Below are 21,738 nucleotides of genomic sequence, written 5' to 3' on the forward strand. Positions count from 1 at the left end.
ATAATATATTGTTCGCTTATACTTCCTTATATATCTTATTGTGTGGAATTGTGGGGGTCGACTTTTAAAATGACTATAAATTCAATAGTCATACTACAAAAACGGGCTATACGTATTATTAATAGGGCTGGTTACTATGATCACACTAATCCAATGTTTATAAAATCACATGTTATGAAATTTAAGGATTTGGTATATTATAAAATAATGCAAATAATGTTTAGAGCTAAAACAAAGTCACTCCCCGACGGTGTACAAAGGTTTTTTTCAATACAGGAGTGCAAATATGATTTGAGAGATGTTTGTAAGTTTGCTGTACAAAAAGCTAAAAAAGGGATTAAAAGGAGATGTATTTCGATTGTTGGGGTAAAATTATGGAACAATGCTAATAAAAATGTTAGAGGGTGTAAATCGCTTTTGGTTTTCAAAAGAATGGTTTATAAAGCTATTTTTGAGGGTTACAATTGTGAATGATTTTGTATTTTGGTATTATGTTTACTGTTGGAGGGTAGCTTAAATTGAAAAGAAAGCAGGACAGGCATATATAAGCATCATGCTTTAGCCTGTGCCTTTTCAGTCATTACCTAATGTTAAGACTGTTGACTAGTTTATATTGTCTAGAATGTTTATATTTATTGTATTGTGTGTGATGACTGAATAAATACTACTACTACTACTACTACTACTACTACTATAGTTATTTTATCTTGTAAACTGCTTTTTAAAAACAGCTCATTTGGTTGTGGCACTGTCAGATAATTTGTAATTCTGTTAGAAAAAAATGTTTGGGTGCTTTCTTTTATCTTTCATACATACAATATTTCTAAACCGAAACCCAATAGGTAAGCTGTAGGACCCATTCTATAATTTGCATATTCTAACTAACCAACCCATTCAATGGAGGCAATGGGTTTTGGTCAGAGGCAGATGGGAGGCCATAACTTAGCCATCTTGGGAAAATGATTATTACAACAAATTATTAAATATGATGTACACTATGAAAGTATGGACACACTTTCCAAGTATGAGTGGTACTGTATATCTGAGGGAAATTTAAAATGGGTTGTGCTCACTGCTGGCTGAATAATTAAAGAGTATACTCTGTATGTATGTGTATAACATCCACTATACCAATACATTTAACTGCTTTCCTGTGCTCAAAATAATTCTGGCAGCTGTAAAATGTTCAGTTAAGAGAAAACGTTTTCCTCTCTTATTCAATGCCAGGAAAAATGTTTTAAACAAAACGTTTTAAAGAAAACTTTAACAGTAACAACAGAGAGGATTGCACAACATGCACACCATTGCTCATGAACATAATATATGTTTGGTAGGCTTTATTGCAAAAAAGATGTTGATAAAAGTCAGCACAGTGGCTAGAACAACAGTTAATAATAATGATTATCATGTTTGATAATCATTCATTTTTAATTTCTTTTTTTTTTCATTAGAACTTGGTTTCCCTTTAGGCATACTGTGAATACTCCTTGTTTTATTGGCCAGAAAACATGCAGTTTCTATAACAATTGATGATTCATCCTCACAGTCTTCAGCAAGCATCTGCATTTTCCACATATGAGAAAAGAAAACAATGTATGAGTTAAAAAAATAGGCTGAGATTAGCATCTCAGTGTGAGAGTAAAATGAGAGACATATGTTTGAGTAGAGGAGGTGAAAAGGTGGATAACTTGTCTTTCATGTAGAAAAACATCCTGTAACCTCCCCATTCCACATGTCCCATGCCAACATGCAACAGACCAATTGGAGAACAGCTGCTCATCCTGCCCAGGTATAGTCATCCATGGCTTATTAAACAGCATGCAAATGAGATGTATCAGCCACACATAAAAGTACAAAACTATGAGGACAAATGTACATGCTCTATATGTACTGAATTTAGTGTTATATACAGATGCACTCTAATAAACAGTCAGCATTTTGTTTATATCCAGTTGGTGTGCAGCTGTGGACTGTTAGCTTTTTGAGTCTGCTGCACAGGAGTGCAGAGCTCTCCTGAGAACAGGATACTCAGCATACCTGGCATAGAGTCAAGAATATGAGCAAGAACTTTGTGCCTGAGTGTCTGTATAATGACTCTAGGTCAGACAGGGGACACTGGGATGAATTGAGAGAGGAGTTTGGAGTTCAACTTGATTAACTGTTATTCATAGACACTTGTATGGTTACTCACAAAGTCCTTTCTCTTTTTTACAGAATTCTATTTTTAGGTCAACTCACTGTTATTGCATTAGCTGGGTGACTTAGAGTAAACCGAGTTCAATCTAGAGGTCTTAAAGGATCTGTTGAATAAGAGGAAAAGATGCAGCTTTCTTTGACTTGGAAAAATGGAAGTGACAGAGGTTCTTATTCAGATCAAATGTTTACATGAATCACTGAGGTGCAGGAAAATATTCTTTACATTTTGGTGCATGTCCGCATGGCTTCTTTGCTTGAGTGAAGGCTGTATCAGTCAGCTAGAGGATGTCACTTGTGATTTTCACCACTCCCTCCATTTGACATCTGATCCTGTCTCTACAAAATTAGGAAGCCAGTAACAGCAGTACATAAACCCTCCTGACATGCTTCCACATTGTGGACTTTGCTCTACCTGCCTTAATGCCAACACACCTGTACTGTCTCTCAACAGTCAGATTATTAATCTTTCTGCAGAAAAATCCCTTTAGACCTCTGCTAGAGCCCAACACAGTCAGACCAAGCAGGGAAGAAGCAGGCCAAGGTGATCTGCGATCTTAGAAAAAGTGAATACTTTGGTGGTCGGACTGACTAGATTTGAGAGAGAAGCAGTGTTGGAGTAAATGTAATGTTCTGAGACACAGTTAAGATTGAAAGAGGATCATCTTTAGCCTTTTGATTGATTTAATTAATCAACCTACTCAATATTTTCCCTGTTTTTCAGTCTTTCTCTGAAATTGAAGGTTAATATCCACCCTCAGAGTTGAAGCATAACTTGGCAGTTTGATAAAAACACATTTTTTCTCATATTTCCTGAAACTGTCTACGCTGACAGTAATGCATGATGACTAAGAGTAACAGTAATGCTAAATGACTGACTGTAGCGTAATCTGATTCCTTTGGCTCCTCATAATACTTCTAAAGGACATAAGTTAGGCAAGAATTCACCATTATGAGTGGCAACTACCAGTAAAAACCAGGAGGAGTTTTAATGGTAATCAATGCCATTTCTTCAGTTGCTGTGGTTACTAAACTGAAATTGCATGAGAGCTTGCTCTGCAGAAAGGAACTTTGGAGGCAGAGCTGAAACATGGCAATAAGGGAGAGAGCTGCAAGTTGAAGTTTTTGAAAAATGTCCACTTTCTCCTTAAGACTATTAAGGTCTTCTTTAAGACCCAAACACACTTCTTGTATAAAAACTGACTAAATGACCAATTAGTTACTGTTATATCATTTTTAATTGTGTATATAAATAGTCTGCAAAGTATCAACATTGTCCACGTGAAGAAAAATTACTCTGATGGGTGTCAGAAGTCTGTCATTTCTTTGTTACATGTGTATCTGTATTGACTTACTTAGTGGTTAATTTTGCCTTCCACAAACAAAGAATGAGCAGCTACCCCCCAAAAATCAAATGATAGACCTGTCAATGACCATACTAGGAGACTTTATAAAGTTAAAAAGGGGAGGATAGTTAACAGACAAATATTATGGAGAAAAAAGGTTTCATATTTTGAAGGAAAGAAAGAAGATGAGTATCTGTGAGATTAAAAAAAATTACATGGTGAAATAACAGTGCTGATCATGATTTTATATTTTAAAACTGATATGAAGAGGTGTTGCATCTGCAGATGAATGCTCTATTACTGCTGGAGGTTGTTAAAGTGAAGATGTTTTGTATAAATTATGGGCATGCGCTCTTCAGAGTTAAATGCCATTTTATTGAAATGTGAGCCTCCTGCCAAATACAATAAACATATGAGAGTGTAAATTAATCAAGACCCACCCAAAAGAGTAGACCCTGCAGTGTTTGCTCTGTATCCTGTGGACCAGACTGTACTTGGGATCCAGGCACACAGCCCAGTCTCTGCTATACCCCTCCTGGGGAGCGTCTTTACCAGGTACTGATGCACATGACACCTGGACACACACACACACACACACACAGAAAGCATGCATATGTTATTACAATTGTTCCAATGTCGAGTAGAAAAGCTTTTCTCTGCTATACTGGGACTCCTACATTCCAGATGTATTAGTCAAATAGCAGTAGACAGCATACTGTGAAGTGAATGGCTGAGAAATGAACTGTACTAACTTTTTACTTTTTGTGGTATAAATATAACAGAAATTACATCACATTAATTAATCAGAGACTTGTATCTGAAGCACTTTACAAATAATTTCAACTTCCCAAAGGCACTTTGACATGTGAACTTCATAAGTTTGGGATTAAACAAGCTACTTTCTGAGTGAAGGGTGACCACAGTATCTTTTTAGCTATGATAAACATCAATTTCTCAATTTACTATAAATTACTGCAAGCTGTTCAGGGTTTGTGTGTATCATGGATTTGTTTGGCATGTATTTGGGCTCCAGTGCTGATATGCATATTACTCATTATGATGCACAGCTGGAGCTGATGCATCAGCAGGATTGCCAAGTCACACAAGGATGAAGCAAGACTGGGAGACCAAAGTATTGCTTCATATGCTAAAAATATGCTTACAGAGTTGCAGTTTCATTTTCTTCAGTATATTTGTGGAATTTTATATTTCATTTTCTCAACTTTCAAAGAGAGATATCAATAAATTGGAGTTTGCATGTTCTCACTGTGCTGGAATACGTCTCACCAGGTAATCTGGATTTTCCCCATCATCCAAAAACATGCAATGGACTGGTGACCTGTCCAGTCTATTCGCTACTTCTCACCTGACAGCTGGGACAGATTCCAGCTCCCTTCATTATGCTAAATTGTATTAAGTGGATGCAAAAAATGGATGTTTGGCTGAACCTAACATGTTTATGTGAATTTCTTTGTTAAGCTTGTGGTTGTATAAACAGTATAAATATAATATAATATAATATAATATAATATAATATAATATAATATAATATAATATAATATAATATAATGTCAGTTTAGTTTTGTGTTTGCCACTGCAAAATTATAAAAGCAAACTTCAGCACAGAAGCTGCTGCTCAAATATTTCCTGTCTGCTTCCTTTGAGCTATGTTCGCTGCAGAGGTTCAGTTTGCACATTGAGGAACAATATTTATTCAGACATGAAGCTGTGGCTTCACTGTACACCTTTTAAATAGAAGCATAATAGCATGTGTGCAAACACCTAAACGTTTCTCTACTGTCAATAGAGTATAATTTGGTTTAAAACAAATCAATATTCACGTGGAGAAAAACAACTAAAAATGAAAATAACTGATAGGTGCTTTTCAAAAGAAATCATAAGCAGTGAATGCTAACACTTTTACAATGAAATATGATCTAATTTTAAAGTTTATGCATGTTGACATTGGTAAGCAAATACCAGAGCATCCTTGTTAACAGGCAAGACTTTTACATTGATAAAAGAACAACTTACTGCGGCCTTTGAATAAATCTCTCACTCCAATCAGATTGTTTGGTGACAGGTCAGGTGGAAAGGAACAAGCTGAGTCAAATGCATTGTCACCATTTGACAGGGAATAAAACATGCTCCATTATGTCTGTCATTGCCAATGTGCCCCAGCTCAGAGTAGTCAGCACACAATGTACAGGATGCATTAAGATGCTGCAAAGCAACATTACACTGAATCCTGAGCTGTGAACAGTTACAGAGTAACTACTTGTAACTGATAAAGCTAACAGGAAAATGTTATGCTGTTTAAAAAATAATTTTTTATAGAAATCCTTCTTCTCATCTGTATGCATGAGTGTGTGTGCTGGAGCATGCATGCATGGAAGCTGCTGACTGCTATTGATTGGACAGTTGTGTCGCAGGATATCTCTCTGAGTAACAGTTCCACCAGGCACCGTGTCAGTCAGCATTACAGCTGAGGATGGTGCGATCCTCGTAACGACTCCTTCCACCCTCGCTTGTCTCTGTCAATGATGGACAGCTCCCTTTCATAGCTTCCCGCAAACACACACGCTTAAACAACATCTCCCTCTCTGTTCTTGTCCTTGTCTCTTCCTTCCTTACACACAAATACACAAATAATGACTTAGTGACTGTGCACACACAAACCCCAGCTCTAAGTCATTATGAGCTGAATCTCTGCATTGTAAAAGATTAAAAGTGGCGCTTTTTCATTTAGAGCAGGAAACTGTCTGCCCTGGGTGTTTAGGGTAAAAAAAAGATAAAATGCTGATTCAGTGCAAAGCCAATTATAATAAAAACCAAAGCACATGTATTGAAAATCTTGTCAGACCATGTTTTAGACGATTAAAGTGAGACACAGAATTGAAAGCTTCTTAGTCCTTCTGTATTTCTTCTCAAGTTGTGATGCAGAACATCTCAATTGATTTGCAGTAATTAATACTGATATAAAGCAAAAAACAAACCACAGCATTTCATTGATTAAGTCTGAACAGAGGGGCCGTGAGATCCATCTGTGTTGTAATCAATGGAATAATGGATTAGTGTGCACTGTTGAGCAAGACAAATGCTCTGGCTGAGCTGAATGTAAAAGAGCCGTGTAGCTCAGTCATGAGCTGAGACATGCAGACACATTCTGGTCTACATTACAAAGACCTGCCAAAACACTGCACTTAGCTAGCAAAACCTACTTTAATTATTTGTCAAGATTATTGTTGCTTTGAAGTACTTGATTCAATCTAAGAATGAAGAGGTTTTTTGTTTTTCTGGATACATCTTTGTTTAACTTTTATTTATACAGGTAGGCACAGTCTAATTTACAAGACAGATCATTTGGGGGAGACGAAAACATTTAGTTACACAACAGTACAGAATATAAATTAGAGTAGATATAAGTATAAAGCAGGTTATTTACTAAAAACAGGAGCAATTCAAGGATTCTTCCTCCTGTTCCTTCGGAATAACTTTTAAATTCTCTTTTTGGATCAAGATGGGCACCTTTAGATCCTGCTGTATCCTGTTCCTAGTTGAAGAAGCAGAAGAAGAGAATGCCTTTTGCCAGGCAATAATGAGGTAATGCTGAAAGTAATAAAATCCTGGGAGTGTAGGCTGTGACTGTTCTATGTAGCAGATAGGAGGATGAATATGACTGCAGCAGCCCAAGTATGGATTTATAAATGAAGATATGTGTCTGTGGATAGATAGTGATGACCACAGAGTACAATGTGAAATGGTGAGTGAGGAGTTTACTGGTTATGAATCTAAGTGCTCCATGAAAAACCATATCCAACATCTGTAGTGAGCTGGTGGAGGCATTCATGTAGAAAATGTCTCCACAGTCAAGGTGAGGTTAAAAAGTAGAAGCAACAAGCCTCTTCCTGACATTGAATGTAACATAGAATTTATATTTTTTTAAAAGATGTTCTATATGGGATTTAAGAGAAAGATTCTCTATTATAATAATGCCCAAACATTTTTAGGATGCCACAAATTTCAGTGGATGTTCCTTCACTGTAAAAATGAAAAAGTGATTATTCAAAATTTCAAGACAACTGAGTTTGGAGGCTAATTCAAACTCCTAAGATTTGAAGCAGATGGCCTCTAGATAAATGATGGCTGATGAATCAATCTGAGGACAAAATGTCACTAAAACCAGTTGACCAATTACATGAGAGAAAATTTCAAAGAATGGTCAAATAAATAAATGAATAAATAAAAGATTGAATAAATATATTAAAAGTTGCAGATTGCCTGTAGTGTATTATTGTACTAATAACAACAAAGTTTGGTAAGTAGCTATAACAAAAAAAGTACAGGTATTTTGGCAAAAATCAGCTCCAGCTGAAGTCCTGCAACATGCCGGGTACCTGCAATGTGTTGGGAACCTGCAACAGGCAGGGTACCTGCAGGTACAGACAGGTGGTCTGCAGGAAAGATGCTGGAAAATAAAAATAAAACAATAACATTTTAAATCGAAATTTCACGGGTGCAGGCAGATCACAGATGAGAGTAGTATTTTTTTCCTTTAAATATAGATTAAATAACCGTATTGTAGTTTGGCTATTTAAATAACAGCAATCTAAAATATGAGATTCCAGGGTTTCCTTTCTTGGAGCGAATTTGTGATTCAGGAACAAAGAACACAGATTAAACAAAGGGGTTAATTTCAGCTTATAATAAACCACCTGAAAAGATCAGTACTGTGATATGCACGGTTCAGGTCGTGCGTTATCAGCGGGTCGGCTGCAGTTTTGGCTGGCAGAGTACTGCGGGTAATGGGTTGTTTGGTAATAATCATAACAGGTGCATGATGCCTGGGTTTGGGTTAAAGAAATTGGACCCATGCAGGACTCTGCTCGAAGCTGGAGATTTAATTCATTCTGCTTTCCGCTTAAGTGGCTGAGATAGGTAATCTTAACATCATTCATAATCTCCTCTAGCTCATGGCTAATACATCTTTTTATTTAGCTGCATTTCCTGCTGGTGGTAACCAGACAGGTATCATCTTTCATCTTAAAGGTTTGATCTTAAAAACTGGAGTGACTTATTGACACGAGGGAGATGTAAGGAAACGTCTTTTTACACATTTACTGTCAAACCAAGAACAAGCTATCTGCCCTCTTTCATCCCAGTTACCTGTTTCTCTCTCTTTCGCTTGCTCTTTCTTTCTCTTTTGCTTAGATTTAGGTAATGAAACTATTTGAAGGTAGTTTGAGCAAGGCTTATAGACTTTTGCAGCTCTGCACAATATTCCTAAAGTGTATGACAAGGAGGGAGTGACACTAAGCTCTTGTGACCGTGAATGTGTAATGAAAATCTGATTCAAGTTTGAAGTCATGTTCTTCACACTGAGAGTGGCCGCAAAGAATTCTTAGTATCACACATCAACAATGCCTAAGAGATAGAATAAAATGTGCCACAACATTTAGAGCTTGAGGAATACAAGACTTCTTGTGTAATCTCTGTACAGTTGTGCTGGATTTGTAGCAAAGCTTTACCATGTGTTTGGTTTTCTGCCAGTGGAAATTAAACTAATTCACACTAAACTAAAAAACAAAGAAGTTTTTAAAAAGTTGCAGAGAAGACAATTTTGTTAAACTTTGTTACGTTTCACCACACTGTTTCTGAGCAGTTACATATATTAATTAAATGGAATGGATGAAACTACTTTTACACAGCAGGAAATTATTTTAGCAACGCTACTGGTAAGAGTTCAAGCAGTGACTCACTTGTGGAGTTGTGATGTAGCTGAGGAACCTTTTAGCTTCATCCTCCAAGGAGTGATTCTCACTGGCCCATGGCTGCAGATCTATGTGCCACCTCGGGGTCTGTTGTTGAAGACACACAGAATCAATAATAAAAAACATGAATGTCAATCACCTGACATCAAAGTAGGGTAATCATAGGAAATCCAGTGCAAACAGGGGCGCTTTATTCTTTCAGGTATTATAACCCACTTATACATAGATGTTGATGGAACTAGGTCACAATGTGCTTTGTGGGAATTTTCCTACATCTGTGTCAGTTCTTCCACAGTTAGTTCCAAATGTTTATTAAAATAAAGGTTGATAATTATTCATTTGCATTTTCATGCTTAAAGTTCAACTTTGTTTAAGAGTTGCTGAAAAATAAAATGTCAACATCGGCTGGCTGTTGCAGCTTGGTGCTGCTGTGATTACATTCCTGAAACCTGGCAGAGCTGTACTATTTGGCCAGTTTTGTTTCTACTGGAATGTATCTGCTTATGATTAGAGCAGAGGCCACAGGACTGAGAGTCAACTGCTAGAGAAGGAGACAGAGTTGTGATGATGTATTAGTTGCTTGAAAAAATCGATTCTTGGGTCAAAAACAATGGCCAAGCCTTCATTAGCACCACCGGTATAAATGAGTGGTTTTACGACTGAACACACTCCTTCCTGAAACGTTATACTCTGTTTCATTAATTGTTTAAAATTGCCTAATGCAGGTGTAACTTGTTTAATAGAAATTTTATTTATTTTTAATTTATTATCATTTTTTGCTCTGCTTTAATGTTTTTATGGATTTTATTGTAAAGCACTTTGTGATTTTATCTGCAGAAATAGATATACAAACAAATGTTACTTAATGTTTGGGTTGTAGGGTTTATCTTCAAATCAAGGTTATATAGATTGATCATTCTTGTAAACTTCTTAGCTTGATGCTGTGGGCAAATCTGGTGAACAAATTGTAAAGGGTAAATGTCCTTGTGCAGCCCTATGTTTCAAAGCTTTTAAAAAAAAATCTCCTGACTGTTTCCTGAATTATGTATTGGTCAGTTTTATGTTATTTTTTCAATTGTTCAACAAGTCACAAGAGAGAATTAATTCAGTCACCCACAGTTAAATTTACACTATCTTGCCTTGAAATATATTGTGATTTATTTTATTGTACTTTATCACTATTAATACTAAAGGGAAATACAAATAATGAACATTTAAGTGTTTGCATGCAGATGCACACACACACATACTTATGGAGACAGACAGAAATACACTTAAAAACAGACTTTTGATGTTACTGTAATCATATATTGGGTGTTTATGCACACATGGGGCAGCTGTAGCTCAGGAGGAAGAGCAGCTGTCTTCCAATTGGAAGGTTGGTGGATTGATTCCAGGCTTTTCCTGACTACGTGTCGAAGTCTCCTCGAGCAAGACACTTCACCCCATGTTGCCTCCTGATCTGGAAACGTGCTATATAAGTACAAGTCCATTACTGCAAATGATCTGCAACTTGACAATATATTTGAAATGATTTTAAATGCACATGAAGTCAGTGTGTTCTGTTGATACATTATCTGACAACACTTATGTGTCATTTCCTCCTCCTGTGATGCTGATCTGGGACCTGCCAACACAGAATCAGCTGCCCCAGAACTGATGGCTGCAGAGCTCATTGAGCCACTGTTGACTTTTTAGCATTCACCCTTAAATCAGTTTGTGGTGTGTCAAAACATCTGAGCACTTGCCGTGCCTCATCTCTTTCCATCCAGTCTTTGCATTCTTACATTTTGCTTTTCTTTTCATTGTTTGCTCACTTTCTGTCTATTTCTGTATGTCCCTACCTCAACACCCATAATGTATATATATCATTGGTTATTTATAGTATAGTAGAAACATAGCAGTTCTGAAATTCATTAGTGATAGTTGTCAAGTCTTAATATAAATATGCAGCATTGTCAGGAAGAGGTTAATGTCAAAAATATTCTAAAATTCTAAAAAAAGAGATAACAAAGATGACTAATGTAAGAAAAAAGCAAACACCTAAAATCAACACTGATATTGGCATTTAGTACCTTCTGAAACATCCAGTGCATACCTAAGTAGTCTTTTGAAAGTAGACAATGTCATTAGTAATACATTAAAGGAGCAAAACGCAGAAATTAATCATTTCTAGATTGAAGGACTGTGATGTGAAGAGCTAAAAAAAAAAAAAAAAATCTATGGTCATTGGTGAAAAGAAAGGGACATAACCTGGATTAAAACTGACCTTATATTTCCAAAGTGGAGAGCACTGGAAGAACTAAAAGGTCTGCAATTCGACTTGGAGCTCTTTACTTGTCCAAAGGTATTTTGACACATTCCACAAAATGGTGAGATTGCTTTTCTCAGTGTGTTTGCACTTTTGTTTGCAGACAAGGTGATTAACTTAGGAAAGGATATTCCATATTTGAAGTAATGTTTTATAAAATAATGAAGCCTAAAATTGTTGCAGGTAACAAGATGATGGGGAAACAAGGAGAAGAAATTAAAAGCTTAAGATGAGGCATAACTTCATCCAGCCTGTGTGTGCAGACAACAACACAGGAGGAGACATAAATACACTGCAGAGCATCCACTGACTAAATTGCTCTGAGCAGCATTGGTTCCAAAGCTTTGATGTTGTTGCACTGATGCTCTGTCTTGTCAGTACAACAGAGAGTTAATAAAAATTGATTTTGCCACTGTGACATCACCAATGGGTTAGGGATCTGTTTTGAAGCTTCAGGTTTAGCTTCTTGGTCTACTTGGTCCCAGAAGTGACCAAGATTGAACCAGAAGAGGCGGGGAGTGATACTTGAACCCAGATTAGTCAAAAATACATATTTTTGTAGCCAGCTGGCTCAGCTTCCTAACACACTATTTCTTGTTGAGTTCTTGCTAAAAAGATTTTTGGGATTTTTACCACAAGGCAGAAATCTCTCCAAATTCACAGGCAATCTGCCAATCTGACAGGCAACCCCTGCCAAGAGAGGAAAACCAAAATACCAATTCCAGTAAGCATTGCTCCCAAGACATCGCAGTGAGGCCAGGAGTGCGTAACAGACACAGAAAGACTGCATGTTGGTATGGGAGTCTATTTACAGGTAGACAAGTAACATCTACCTGCATCCTGGGAACTCTGAAAGCTTCCAGAGCTCACTATTTCTGAGCTGCCCTTTTCATCTGAGTCCTCCCTCTAACGCTCAGCTGTCAGGCCCCATACATCACCGTGGTACAAGCTGGGACTGGGTTACTGATCAGAGGGCAGTTTTCTGGGACAATGCACTCCCGGGGAGTTTTTAGTACACTGTATGCTGTGGTTGGTTAAAAATGAACAGCAAAAGGAGAATGCACACATGTTACCTACATTTTATGATACAGAAGAAATGAAAATATTTAAAGATTTTACCAATGATGCATGCATCAAAAATACAGCCTTGCTCATTAAAATGAGCAGTGCTGTAGCTGTCTGTGTGATGTGTAGAACTTATAATATTCAACTGAACCCTGTTTTCCTCGCAGCTGTTATCAAATCCAATATTTAGCCAGTTGAACATTTGTTGACTACTCCTTTTTTCTTTAAAATGCACAAGAAATAGATTGTGTCTGTCTATGGATGGATTACACAATACATGCTTATGAGCTCTAAATAGTGAATCATCAGTGAGCAGTGATGAGATTAGTGTTAAGCCACATGTTCAGTCAAGCATAAACAAGCCCTCAGCACCTCAGGGATGAGAGTTGTAAGCAGCGTTAATAAAAAATGCACAGAGCATCACTCAGAAGTGTCAAGCCTCAGCTGTGATGACTTAATCCCATGACATGAGATATAATTGCACTGAAAGCGTGACCACATGAGGTAGTCACATGAATAGCATGGACAAAGGAAGGTATTGATTATTTAAAGTTTGAAATTTCACACTCAGAGCATTTCAGAAAGTGTGATTAGTGAAAAAATGAAGGTACAGCTGGGATGCATTTCAAAGCTGAAGTGTCAGTTTACACACCTGCGGAGTGAATTTGAGGTGTGAGTTGAATTAAAACTCTGAAAGTGTGAGACATCAGGAAAAAGAAAATGCTGAAAAGAATCATAAAGTTTGTTCAACTGAATAAATGCTCTAAATACAATAGGATGCACAGTATTTAGAAGATTAATGTAGACTCCGTTCTGACAAATAAACTGAATTATGTTTGATAATGTAGCCATTTGTTTCAATGCATATAATTTTATATTAATTCCATATACACTAAGTCTATAAACTTATCATTTCATTGACATTTGAAGTGAAAATAACCAAAGTTACATGAAGAAAACACATGTTATTATTGCCATTCTCCACTAAATACTCTGATATTGCAACCTTCTCCTTGTAAAACAGTGAACTTCATTTACTTTTGGGTCTTTAATCAGTTTAACAGGACTTCTGCCTCTAATCAGGATTTGAGATTAGTCCTCTGAATGCAACGTATGGTAATCCCACAGCTGTTAAGTTCTAGACACTACTAGGCAACAGACTGAAGCATTAATAGGCAAAAAAGTTTTCTCAACATTTAAGATGTATTTTTGTCTCCTGTCTAATTAGACAAAATCATATTACATCACACCACAAAACACACTGTTTCTCAATTAGTAATTAAGAATGAATTGACAATGATAAGTGCTAAAGTAATTCTCCAGGGTAATAAAATTGCAAAGAAGTAGCTCAACACATTTAATGTTTCATAGTTTGCTCATAAACCTTCAACTAAATTGGAACCTTCCTGGAAATTCCAATGGCAAGGAATTATTATTTCTTTCCTAAAATAAGAAACTGTGTTTACTGCTATGTAAGTAGTTGCATCATAACTCCAATTACTCCAAAGACAGAAGTTTGCTGCACTTTCCCAGTGTCAGTATTAAAGAAGAAAACTGATCCTAAATAGAGATACTATTATTTGGGTTTTTCTTCTCCTTTTTGGACCCTTATTATAAAAAACAACAAACAATTTTTAGATCATGACTGATTAAAAGATACAGATCTTAAGCTAAAACGTAAACACTGCCACTAACTCATTGTTGTTCATGTAGCTGGATGTCAAAATGTCTTAATACTACTTTCCTCATGAAATAAAGTTAAACTACATCAGTAAACTGGTTCTTTTTAAATGTGTGTTTGCTCTGGGGCTTGAATCTTACCCTTTTCATGTAAAAAAAATCAATGAAACAAGGGAATTTTCCACTTCTGCCAACCCTTAGTGTTTGGATGGAGCTGTTTTTGGATCTGTGCCTCACAGCCTGGGTGTGTGAGAGGTGTGAGCAGCTAGGCCAAGCATGAATAATCCCTCAGGGAAAGGAGGATGGATGGGTGAACATGGATGACTGCATAAAACAAAAGAAAACTGCCTGCCACATCAGTGAAGATATTTAAGAAAAAGAAAGGAGTGAGAAGTGGAATTTAAAAAGGACAAGCAGGAGATGGAGTGAGTTCCACATCTGTATTTGGATTTATAACAAGAATAAACAGAATTAATAAATAATGTTTAATGGAGGGAGTTTAGAGTGTCGACTGGAACTAGATGCAGAGACAGCACAATCAGCACCTGAGTTAACAAATTGTTAACAGCATTTCAAATGTTATGGAGGTCCAAGCCACAGGTGACGTGTGTCGGCCCAGTTTGACAGCATAAGGCGGCAAAAACAGGGCTGCCAAGTTTGTCCTGTACATTGGTTCAGAGCCAGAAAGGCTGAGACTCAAACCTGCTGCTCATTTTTATTTATTTATTTATTTATTTATACCACCATTTATTAATATCACCAAGCTGTGCAGTCAGGAGGTCAAAGCTTTTAGTTAAAAAGCCTCTTGAATGATTTTTGGAAGTTGAAGTTTTTTTTTTTTTACCCCCACGTCGTGGTTAAAGACTCAGTAGTGTTGGATGCAAAATGAATGTCCTGACATGTATTGTACAAGTTTAAAAACAGAACTTGTGGTTTAATGAAATAGTAGGTGGCTCATTCATTTAAAGTATTTAACTGTATCAGGTGTTGTTTATTATACTATTCTTGCTCTAGCAGCTGGTGTTTGTGTGACTCAGGGACAAATGCAGATATATGTTGTGATTTCACTGTGATACAGCTGAATATTAATCTCTTCTGTCATTTCTACTACAGTGTCATATGATACAGCTTTTCCTGCCCATAAACCATATAAAAGACAGTGTTATCTTTATAGTACCATAACTTTGGATATCAAAACTGATCTTACTGGCAACACCGACTGTAAGCTGATTGGCAGGTAAAATACTCCAGTGGAATCTGTACATTTCCTAATTATAAGCAAATTATTTAAATATCCTCAAAAAATGAAATGTAAAAAATAATGATAATACAATGGAAAATAATTTGTATAATAAAAGAATAATAATTAAATATACAAAATTATAATCAACAGACATCTGTAGGTAGTTTATGCTGCTCCTGTGTTGCTGAGCTTTGATGTTTCCAGGAACCACTTTTTCAGTGGCAGATTTTAGCTACTAAAGGCCATTTCAGAGCACTCTATTCCTTTCTTTTTCATCCTTTCAGACTGTTGGATGTGTGCTTTAGGTCATTGTCCAGCCGAAACATCTAAGACATCTAGTTTTCTGACACTGGATAACACTATTTTCTCTGAAATGCTTGGCTGCTTTCCTGTGTGTGCTTCTTTTTTATGTGATTTCCTCTTTGCCCTTCTCCCCTGGAACCCTTTTTTTCTTCACCATGCAGCATGTAGTTCATATTTAATCACCTCTCCAGTTTTTCATGTCTGAATCTGTTCAAAAATTCATTTTTTTCTTGTTGTTTTCTATAATTTTCTCCAACTATTACAACATGTCTCATTATCAAGTACATTTTTAAATTGACAACTTGTTTATTTCATGACATATTTGTATCATAATGAAATTTTCCTGTACTTTAGTGTCTTATTTGTGGACAAGCATTTAGACTTCATCACTATTGCAATTAAAATGGAGCTGCTATTTTATAATGCTACTATCAAGGCCAAGCGTAATGGAGTTTATATTCCAAATTTCCAAATATCTGAATCCAAGGCTGGTTTCTTCAACAGTAATTAAAAAGTATTGTTGAAAAGGAAAAAGTTTAAATGCAACCAAGCTTATTCTTCACAGATACCATAAGCAAATATTCAGAGCAGACAAGTTTCATTTAATTGTCGGATAAGGGTTTTTAATCCTTACATTATCCCTGCTGCATACTGAGTGTCCAGAATGGTAAAAGTAACACATGCTGGGTTATATCATCTGGTGACAGTCGGAGCCAGACATTGAAAACTATTAAAGCATAATAAAGATATAATAAAAGGCAGCTTTAAGGACATCATCTTTGTATAGTATATGAGGGATAATCACCAAGAATCAGCCTTACTGTGCTGTAGTGATCTGACTAATCTGAGAGATGAAGAGACTGACAGGTGGACCAGATGCAGCTGTCTCTTCTTCCTGCAGCGTTGTCTCTATTCCTCTGACAGGCCCAGCACATCGGCCTGTCCCAGCTCTGCTGGAGACCAGTGAGGCACACAGAGGGTATTACAGAATTAAAGTGGGGGATTATGCTTATCTTTTTTTTTTTTTTTTTAATAAAGGCAGTAATCTCAGAAGGGTTCGCCCTCAGTCTCAAAAGCAGGAGCCTTTTGAGAATTGGATGCATGAAGAAGTGAAGAAGAACAAGCTTCTGTTTCTGAATGTTATTTTATTAATGCTTGGCCATTTCTCCAAGCACTTTTCAGGCAACTCACTGGAGGCGACAGGATTCCTGATGTGTTTCATTTTTCTTTAAATCTTTTCTAATTAATTTTTACTTTATATTTTTCTTTTAAGTATTCGCCACAAAACATTTCATTGTACAGTAAACACAACATAAACGATTCAATGGTTCACAAGTAATGCATTTGTCTACATAATATTTTACAGTTTTGGATTTTTTTCAGTGTTTCCTTTTAGGCTTATTTAACCCGAGGCAATAAATCTGCTGATAATAATGTACCTTCCCTTATGGCACAAGGATCCATAACACCTAAAAATAATTCTGTAAAAAAATCATTCATCTTTATATGGGTTGTTTTAGAAAAATAAGAACAACAGGGTCACAATATGCAGCTGTCAATGACTTGGCTTCAGATATACCACATATATATTTTTGGCTTCCAGTTACTTCAAATTATAACTAACAGCTCCTCTTTAAAGAATATTATATAATGTTATTTTTTTATTTATTTCCTGTAAACACATGCATATACAAGCCAGTCTGCTGCCTTGAGTCTTTAGACATGTAGTGGTACATGCCATAAACTTAAACCTCTAGTACTTGTTGCCTTGGAAACACACTTCCCTTCCAGTCACATCATAGTACCTTCATTCATGCACACATTCATAAATCCATTGATGCATGAGCGCTGTTGTCAGTCACTGCATGGATTGATGTTGTTTTAGAAATATACAAATTGAATAAAAAATGATGGGCTCCTCAGAAAACAGACCGTCCTCTTGTTTGATTTGTCTGATCTGACCCTCTTGGCCAGAGTCACATTGGACAGATGGGGATCTTATTGTTAGCGGTTGCAATCTGTGTGTCTCCCTGTCATCCTGGAAAATATCCCAGATATGAGATCTGTGTTTGATGCCTTGTTGAGAAGAGCAGAGGGAGCATGCTGAGCACCATATGACATTTACTTCCCAAGATGGAGAGGAAAACACAGACAGCATGACAGAGTGACAGCAAGATGGGGCAATAAAGATTTAAACTTTTTCTTTCTTTCTTTCTTTCTTTCTTTCTTTCTTTCTTTCTTTCTTTCTTTCTTTCTTTCTTTCTTTCTTTCTTTCAAATCCTTGCTGCACAATGTTTGTTGTGAGATTAATGTCAAGCAGGGGTGTCTCTGTTCTCAACTTTTGTTTTTTCAATACCTTTTCTTTTGCCATCCTCTCTATGTTGTCTCCTATTATAATCACTCAGCCTAAAGTATCATCTTTAAATCAAGACCATAAGCTACTGTATTGCTTTTGAGGGCAGATGTCAGCTGTAACCAGGCACATATGGCAAAGACGTATGTGCAATGCTTCTGAAAAGGCTTTCTGCTATATAAACAAATCTGAGTGTTTTCTTTTTTGGTGACAGCAAGGCATTGTTAATTAAAATTATTTAAAGCAGATATTAATTTCAGTGTGTGCATATGATTGTGGATGAGCACTGGAGATGAGATGATAAAAAAGAAAGCTGGAGCATCCAATTTCTGAGGTCAATATACTCATTCATATCAGCTGGGAGGGAGGCTGAGAACTTGCAGGAATGTTCCAGAGAAGGCATCTACATCTGAAGGGAGTATTGTGTGATCAGGCCCTTGGACTTGACAGTTTGACTTCTGCCTATTCCTCCTCCTGCAGATGCCTTCAGTCAGCAAACAACAGACAGAGTGTAATATCAAATGCATTGAGAACCCTCTGGTTTACCACCAGCAACATTTGGTTTTGATTGTCAACATTTAAAAGATGGGACGCTTCCAGGTTTCAGCTCAAGAGTTTTTGAAGAAAGAAATAATTATGCTGAGCTCTGGGGTGTTCCACTCTCTTACATCATATTTCTCTAAACCCACCAGAAAAAGAGTGACTGATTATCTGAAAGCTTTCTTTGTGCTCATTCTCTCCATAACTTGGCACAGATTCTAAGCTAACCCCGCTTTTGGAAAGTCTTGGATTCTAATCTCACAAAACTTGAAGTGCAGTATCACTGCAGTTATATGATCCTGAAGTGTTAGAAAACAGATCTTGCATCTTCACTTGAATCTTCCAGCAATTATTGCATCTTGAAAGCACTTTTTAAGGTGCTTGTGATGCAGCTGTAGCAGCTTATTGTTCTGTGCTTGTTGCCTAAAACATAGCACCCAATGGAGGAAAATGATTACAGGAAATTTTTCAAAATTCCAAGGACATCATGGCCCTTTAATAAGAGCAGAAGAGTGTTGACCAAACTTGGTACAAGAGTTGACTGGGATCCTGCAGGTACTGAAGGCAACAAAGTCCCAAATTGCAAACTCTCCTCCCATATCATAAAACTTTATATCCATATAAAAGTAATATCCATCTTAGTATTCATTTTTCTTTGCATGTTCTAAATAAATCTGCAGCTGAAAGAGTCTAAAGATTTTCCGAAGCCATTGAAAATGAGCCTTAAGTCAACCCCATCTTTAGTCAATGCTGCGTTATTGTAGCTTACATTGAGTATAATTTAAAATGTGCAGTATACAACTTTCACAAAGAGAAATGTGGATTTGATAATAAATCATTAAAAATCATCTCTGAAGCCCTTTCTGCTTCCTCCTTGAGAAATTGATGCAATGCTTTTTCTATATTTACATTAAATAAGTGTCTGGCTTGTTGGTGATAACTTTAGGAGCTTCATCAAATGAAGAGAAAGTGCTTGAAGTAAAACAAAAACTAGGCTTGGTATTCAACTATAGTACACATTGTTGACAATAAACATGAAATTTTCAAGTAGAAAAGATGAGGGGGCGGGGGGGCTTGACTCAAATGGTATGTCAGCTTCCCTGCTGCTGATTTCTTGTGACTCACTGGTTACCACCGCTGACCCAGATAGAGGTTATAGATGCCTGAGAACAGACTCCAGTCACACCTTTGGGATTATAGAAGTCGATCCTACTCATTCTTCTCTTTCTGTCCCTGCCAGTGTCTCTTGAGCCAAGTCTTTCAATATTCAAAGACATGACCAAGGTCACTGATTTTCTGCATTAGATATTCCTCTGGGGCTCAGTGATGTCTGACAGACACACAACATGGCCTTTTCTGTCCTGACAGTGTCCTAACACTGAACTAATCACAGCTCAGGAGCACAGTATTGCTCAGTAATCAGAATGTTGCTTATCTGAATTAAATCTACGAATACTTATAGTCTGACACTAATCTCTATCGGGTTGAATGAATCAAGATAATCAAAATTATTTACGAATGTCAGTGAAATTCTTGAGCCAGCTTGGAGGGCCATGAATTTATACCCCTATCGGATACACATATTTTATTTTAACATTTTAATGTATTTTTTATTGCTTCTTGTTGTATTACACACATTTGTTTTGATTAGACTTCAAGTGTTAAAAATCATGTTCCGATCACGAGTTTTAGTCCACCCCCTCTCACATTTAATGTGTACATTGACATTTAGTCATCCTTATATCAGTGGTTGATCATTTCAGTGGCCTGTCGTGATGTTTCATGTCATAAAACATTCAGAAACTTGAAGGCCTGTCTGAAAGAATTCACTGTTCCTCTTTGCCTCATGGTAATGATCTATGCACTGCCTGTTTTTGTGAGCTTTGAGATTCAGTATGAGTGACATGTGAATGGCAGCTGGCTTTTCTGGGGGAAATCTTGGTAACATGCTGGCAGAATTCCTGTAAAAAATGCTCTGCAATGCCTACATGCTAACAGCCATTTCACTGTGAAATGGGATTTAGAGCAAAGAGGAAATAATGAAGTGAATTATATGAAGCAGTTCAAGATTATTAATTAATTTCTACTTTAGTTGAGGAAGCTATGTTTGACAAATTTCAGTGATCGATAAAAGGAGGAGGACCTTAACAGAATCTGCAAAGTGAGTATATGTAAGAAAAATAGGGTACAAAAAATGAATGCGGATAATCTTTTGTTTTACAAGAGTCCCTATATTTGTGAGGAAATATGGATTAGGGACATTAGATGAAAGAAAGCTTTTTAAATTGTTGCTATAAGAACTAATCTCTGCATGGGAGATGTCAAAAAGGAGTGGACTAAATTTGTTTATCTATGAGAAAAGTAACTGACACTCATTACAGTTCACTGCTGGGTCAAGACATTTCCTGTTATTGCTTCATTAGATTAACTACTTTCTCCATAACTGATTACAAACCATAGGACGTAAATAAAAAAAGTAAAATAAGTCTTAATAATATTATGTAACTGTGATCCATTTCCATTGTTAACAATGTGAAACATTTCTAATTATTATTATAACTTAGTTAATCAGATACTGGGCAGTGGGAGGGAGGAAGTTACATAACATTAAAAAACAAAAATGATTTTTTTTAGGGAAAAAAGGGTTCTTGGTAAAGTCAGATGGTTTACTTTTTTTTATTGCCATACCTTTTATTAATTGCACATTTTCATGTCGTCCTGCCTTTGGAATTTAGAGCTTTTTTCATACATGAACAGCAAAAAATGTCCAAAGAACAAAGTGTGGGCTTAAATATAATATATATCTTCATCTCTCAAAATACCCCTGAGTGGTGCCTTGAGCATATAGGAGGCAGGATATGATGTACTATTATTAAATGTAGGGGTTGGAGAAAGTTACAGTGCTTCATTTACATCGCAGGACTTCATTTATT

General features: G+C 36.5%; 1 protein-coding gene across 1 annotated transcript in view; it reads right to left on the reverse strand.

Moving 5' to 3' along the window:
* Positions 1 to 21,738, reverse strand: part of mettl24 (methyltransferase like 24) — a 36,675-nt gene that overhangs the window by 10,184 nt on the left and 4,753 nt on the right. The window contains exons 2-3 of the mRNA XM_041976030.1: positions 9,299 to 9,397; positions 3,980 to 4,113 (exon numbers count right to left, since the gene is read on the reverse strand). Coding sequence (XP_041831964.1) covers positions 3,980 to 4,113; positions 9,299 to 9,397 — 233 coding nt within the window. The remainder of the gene's footprint in view (positions 1 to 3,979; positions 4,114 to 9,298; positions 9,398 to 21,738) is intronic.

This window comes from Melanotaenia boesemani, chromosome 22, assembly GCF_017639745.1.
Source record: "Melanotaenia boesemani isolate fMelBoe1 chromosome 22, fMelBoe1.pri, whole genome shotgun sequence".
NCBI lineage: Eukaryota > Metazoa > Chordata > Actinopteri > Atheriniformes > Melanotaeniidae > Melanotaenia > Melanotaenia boesemani.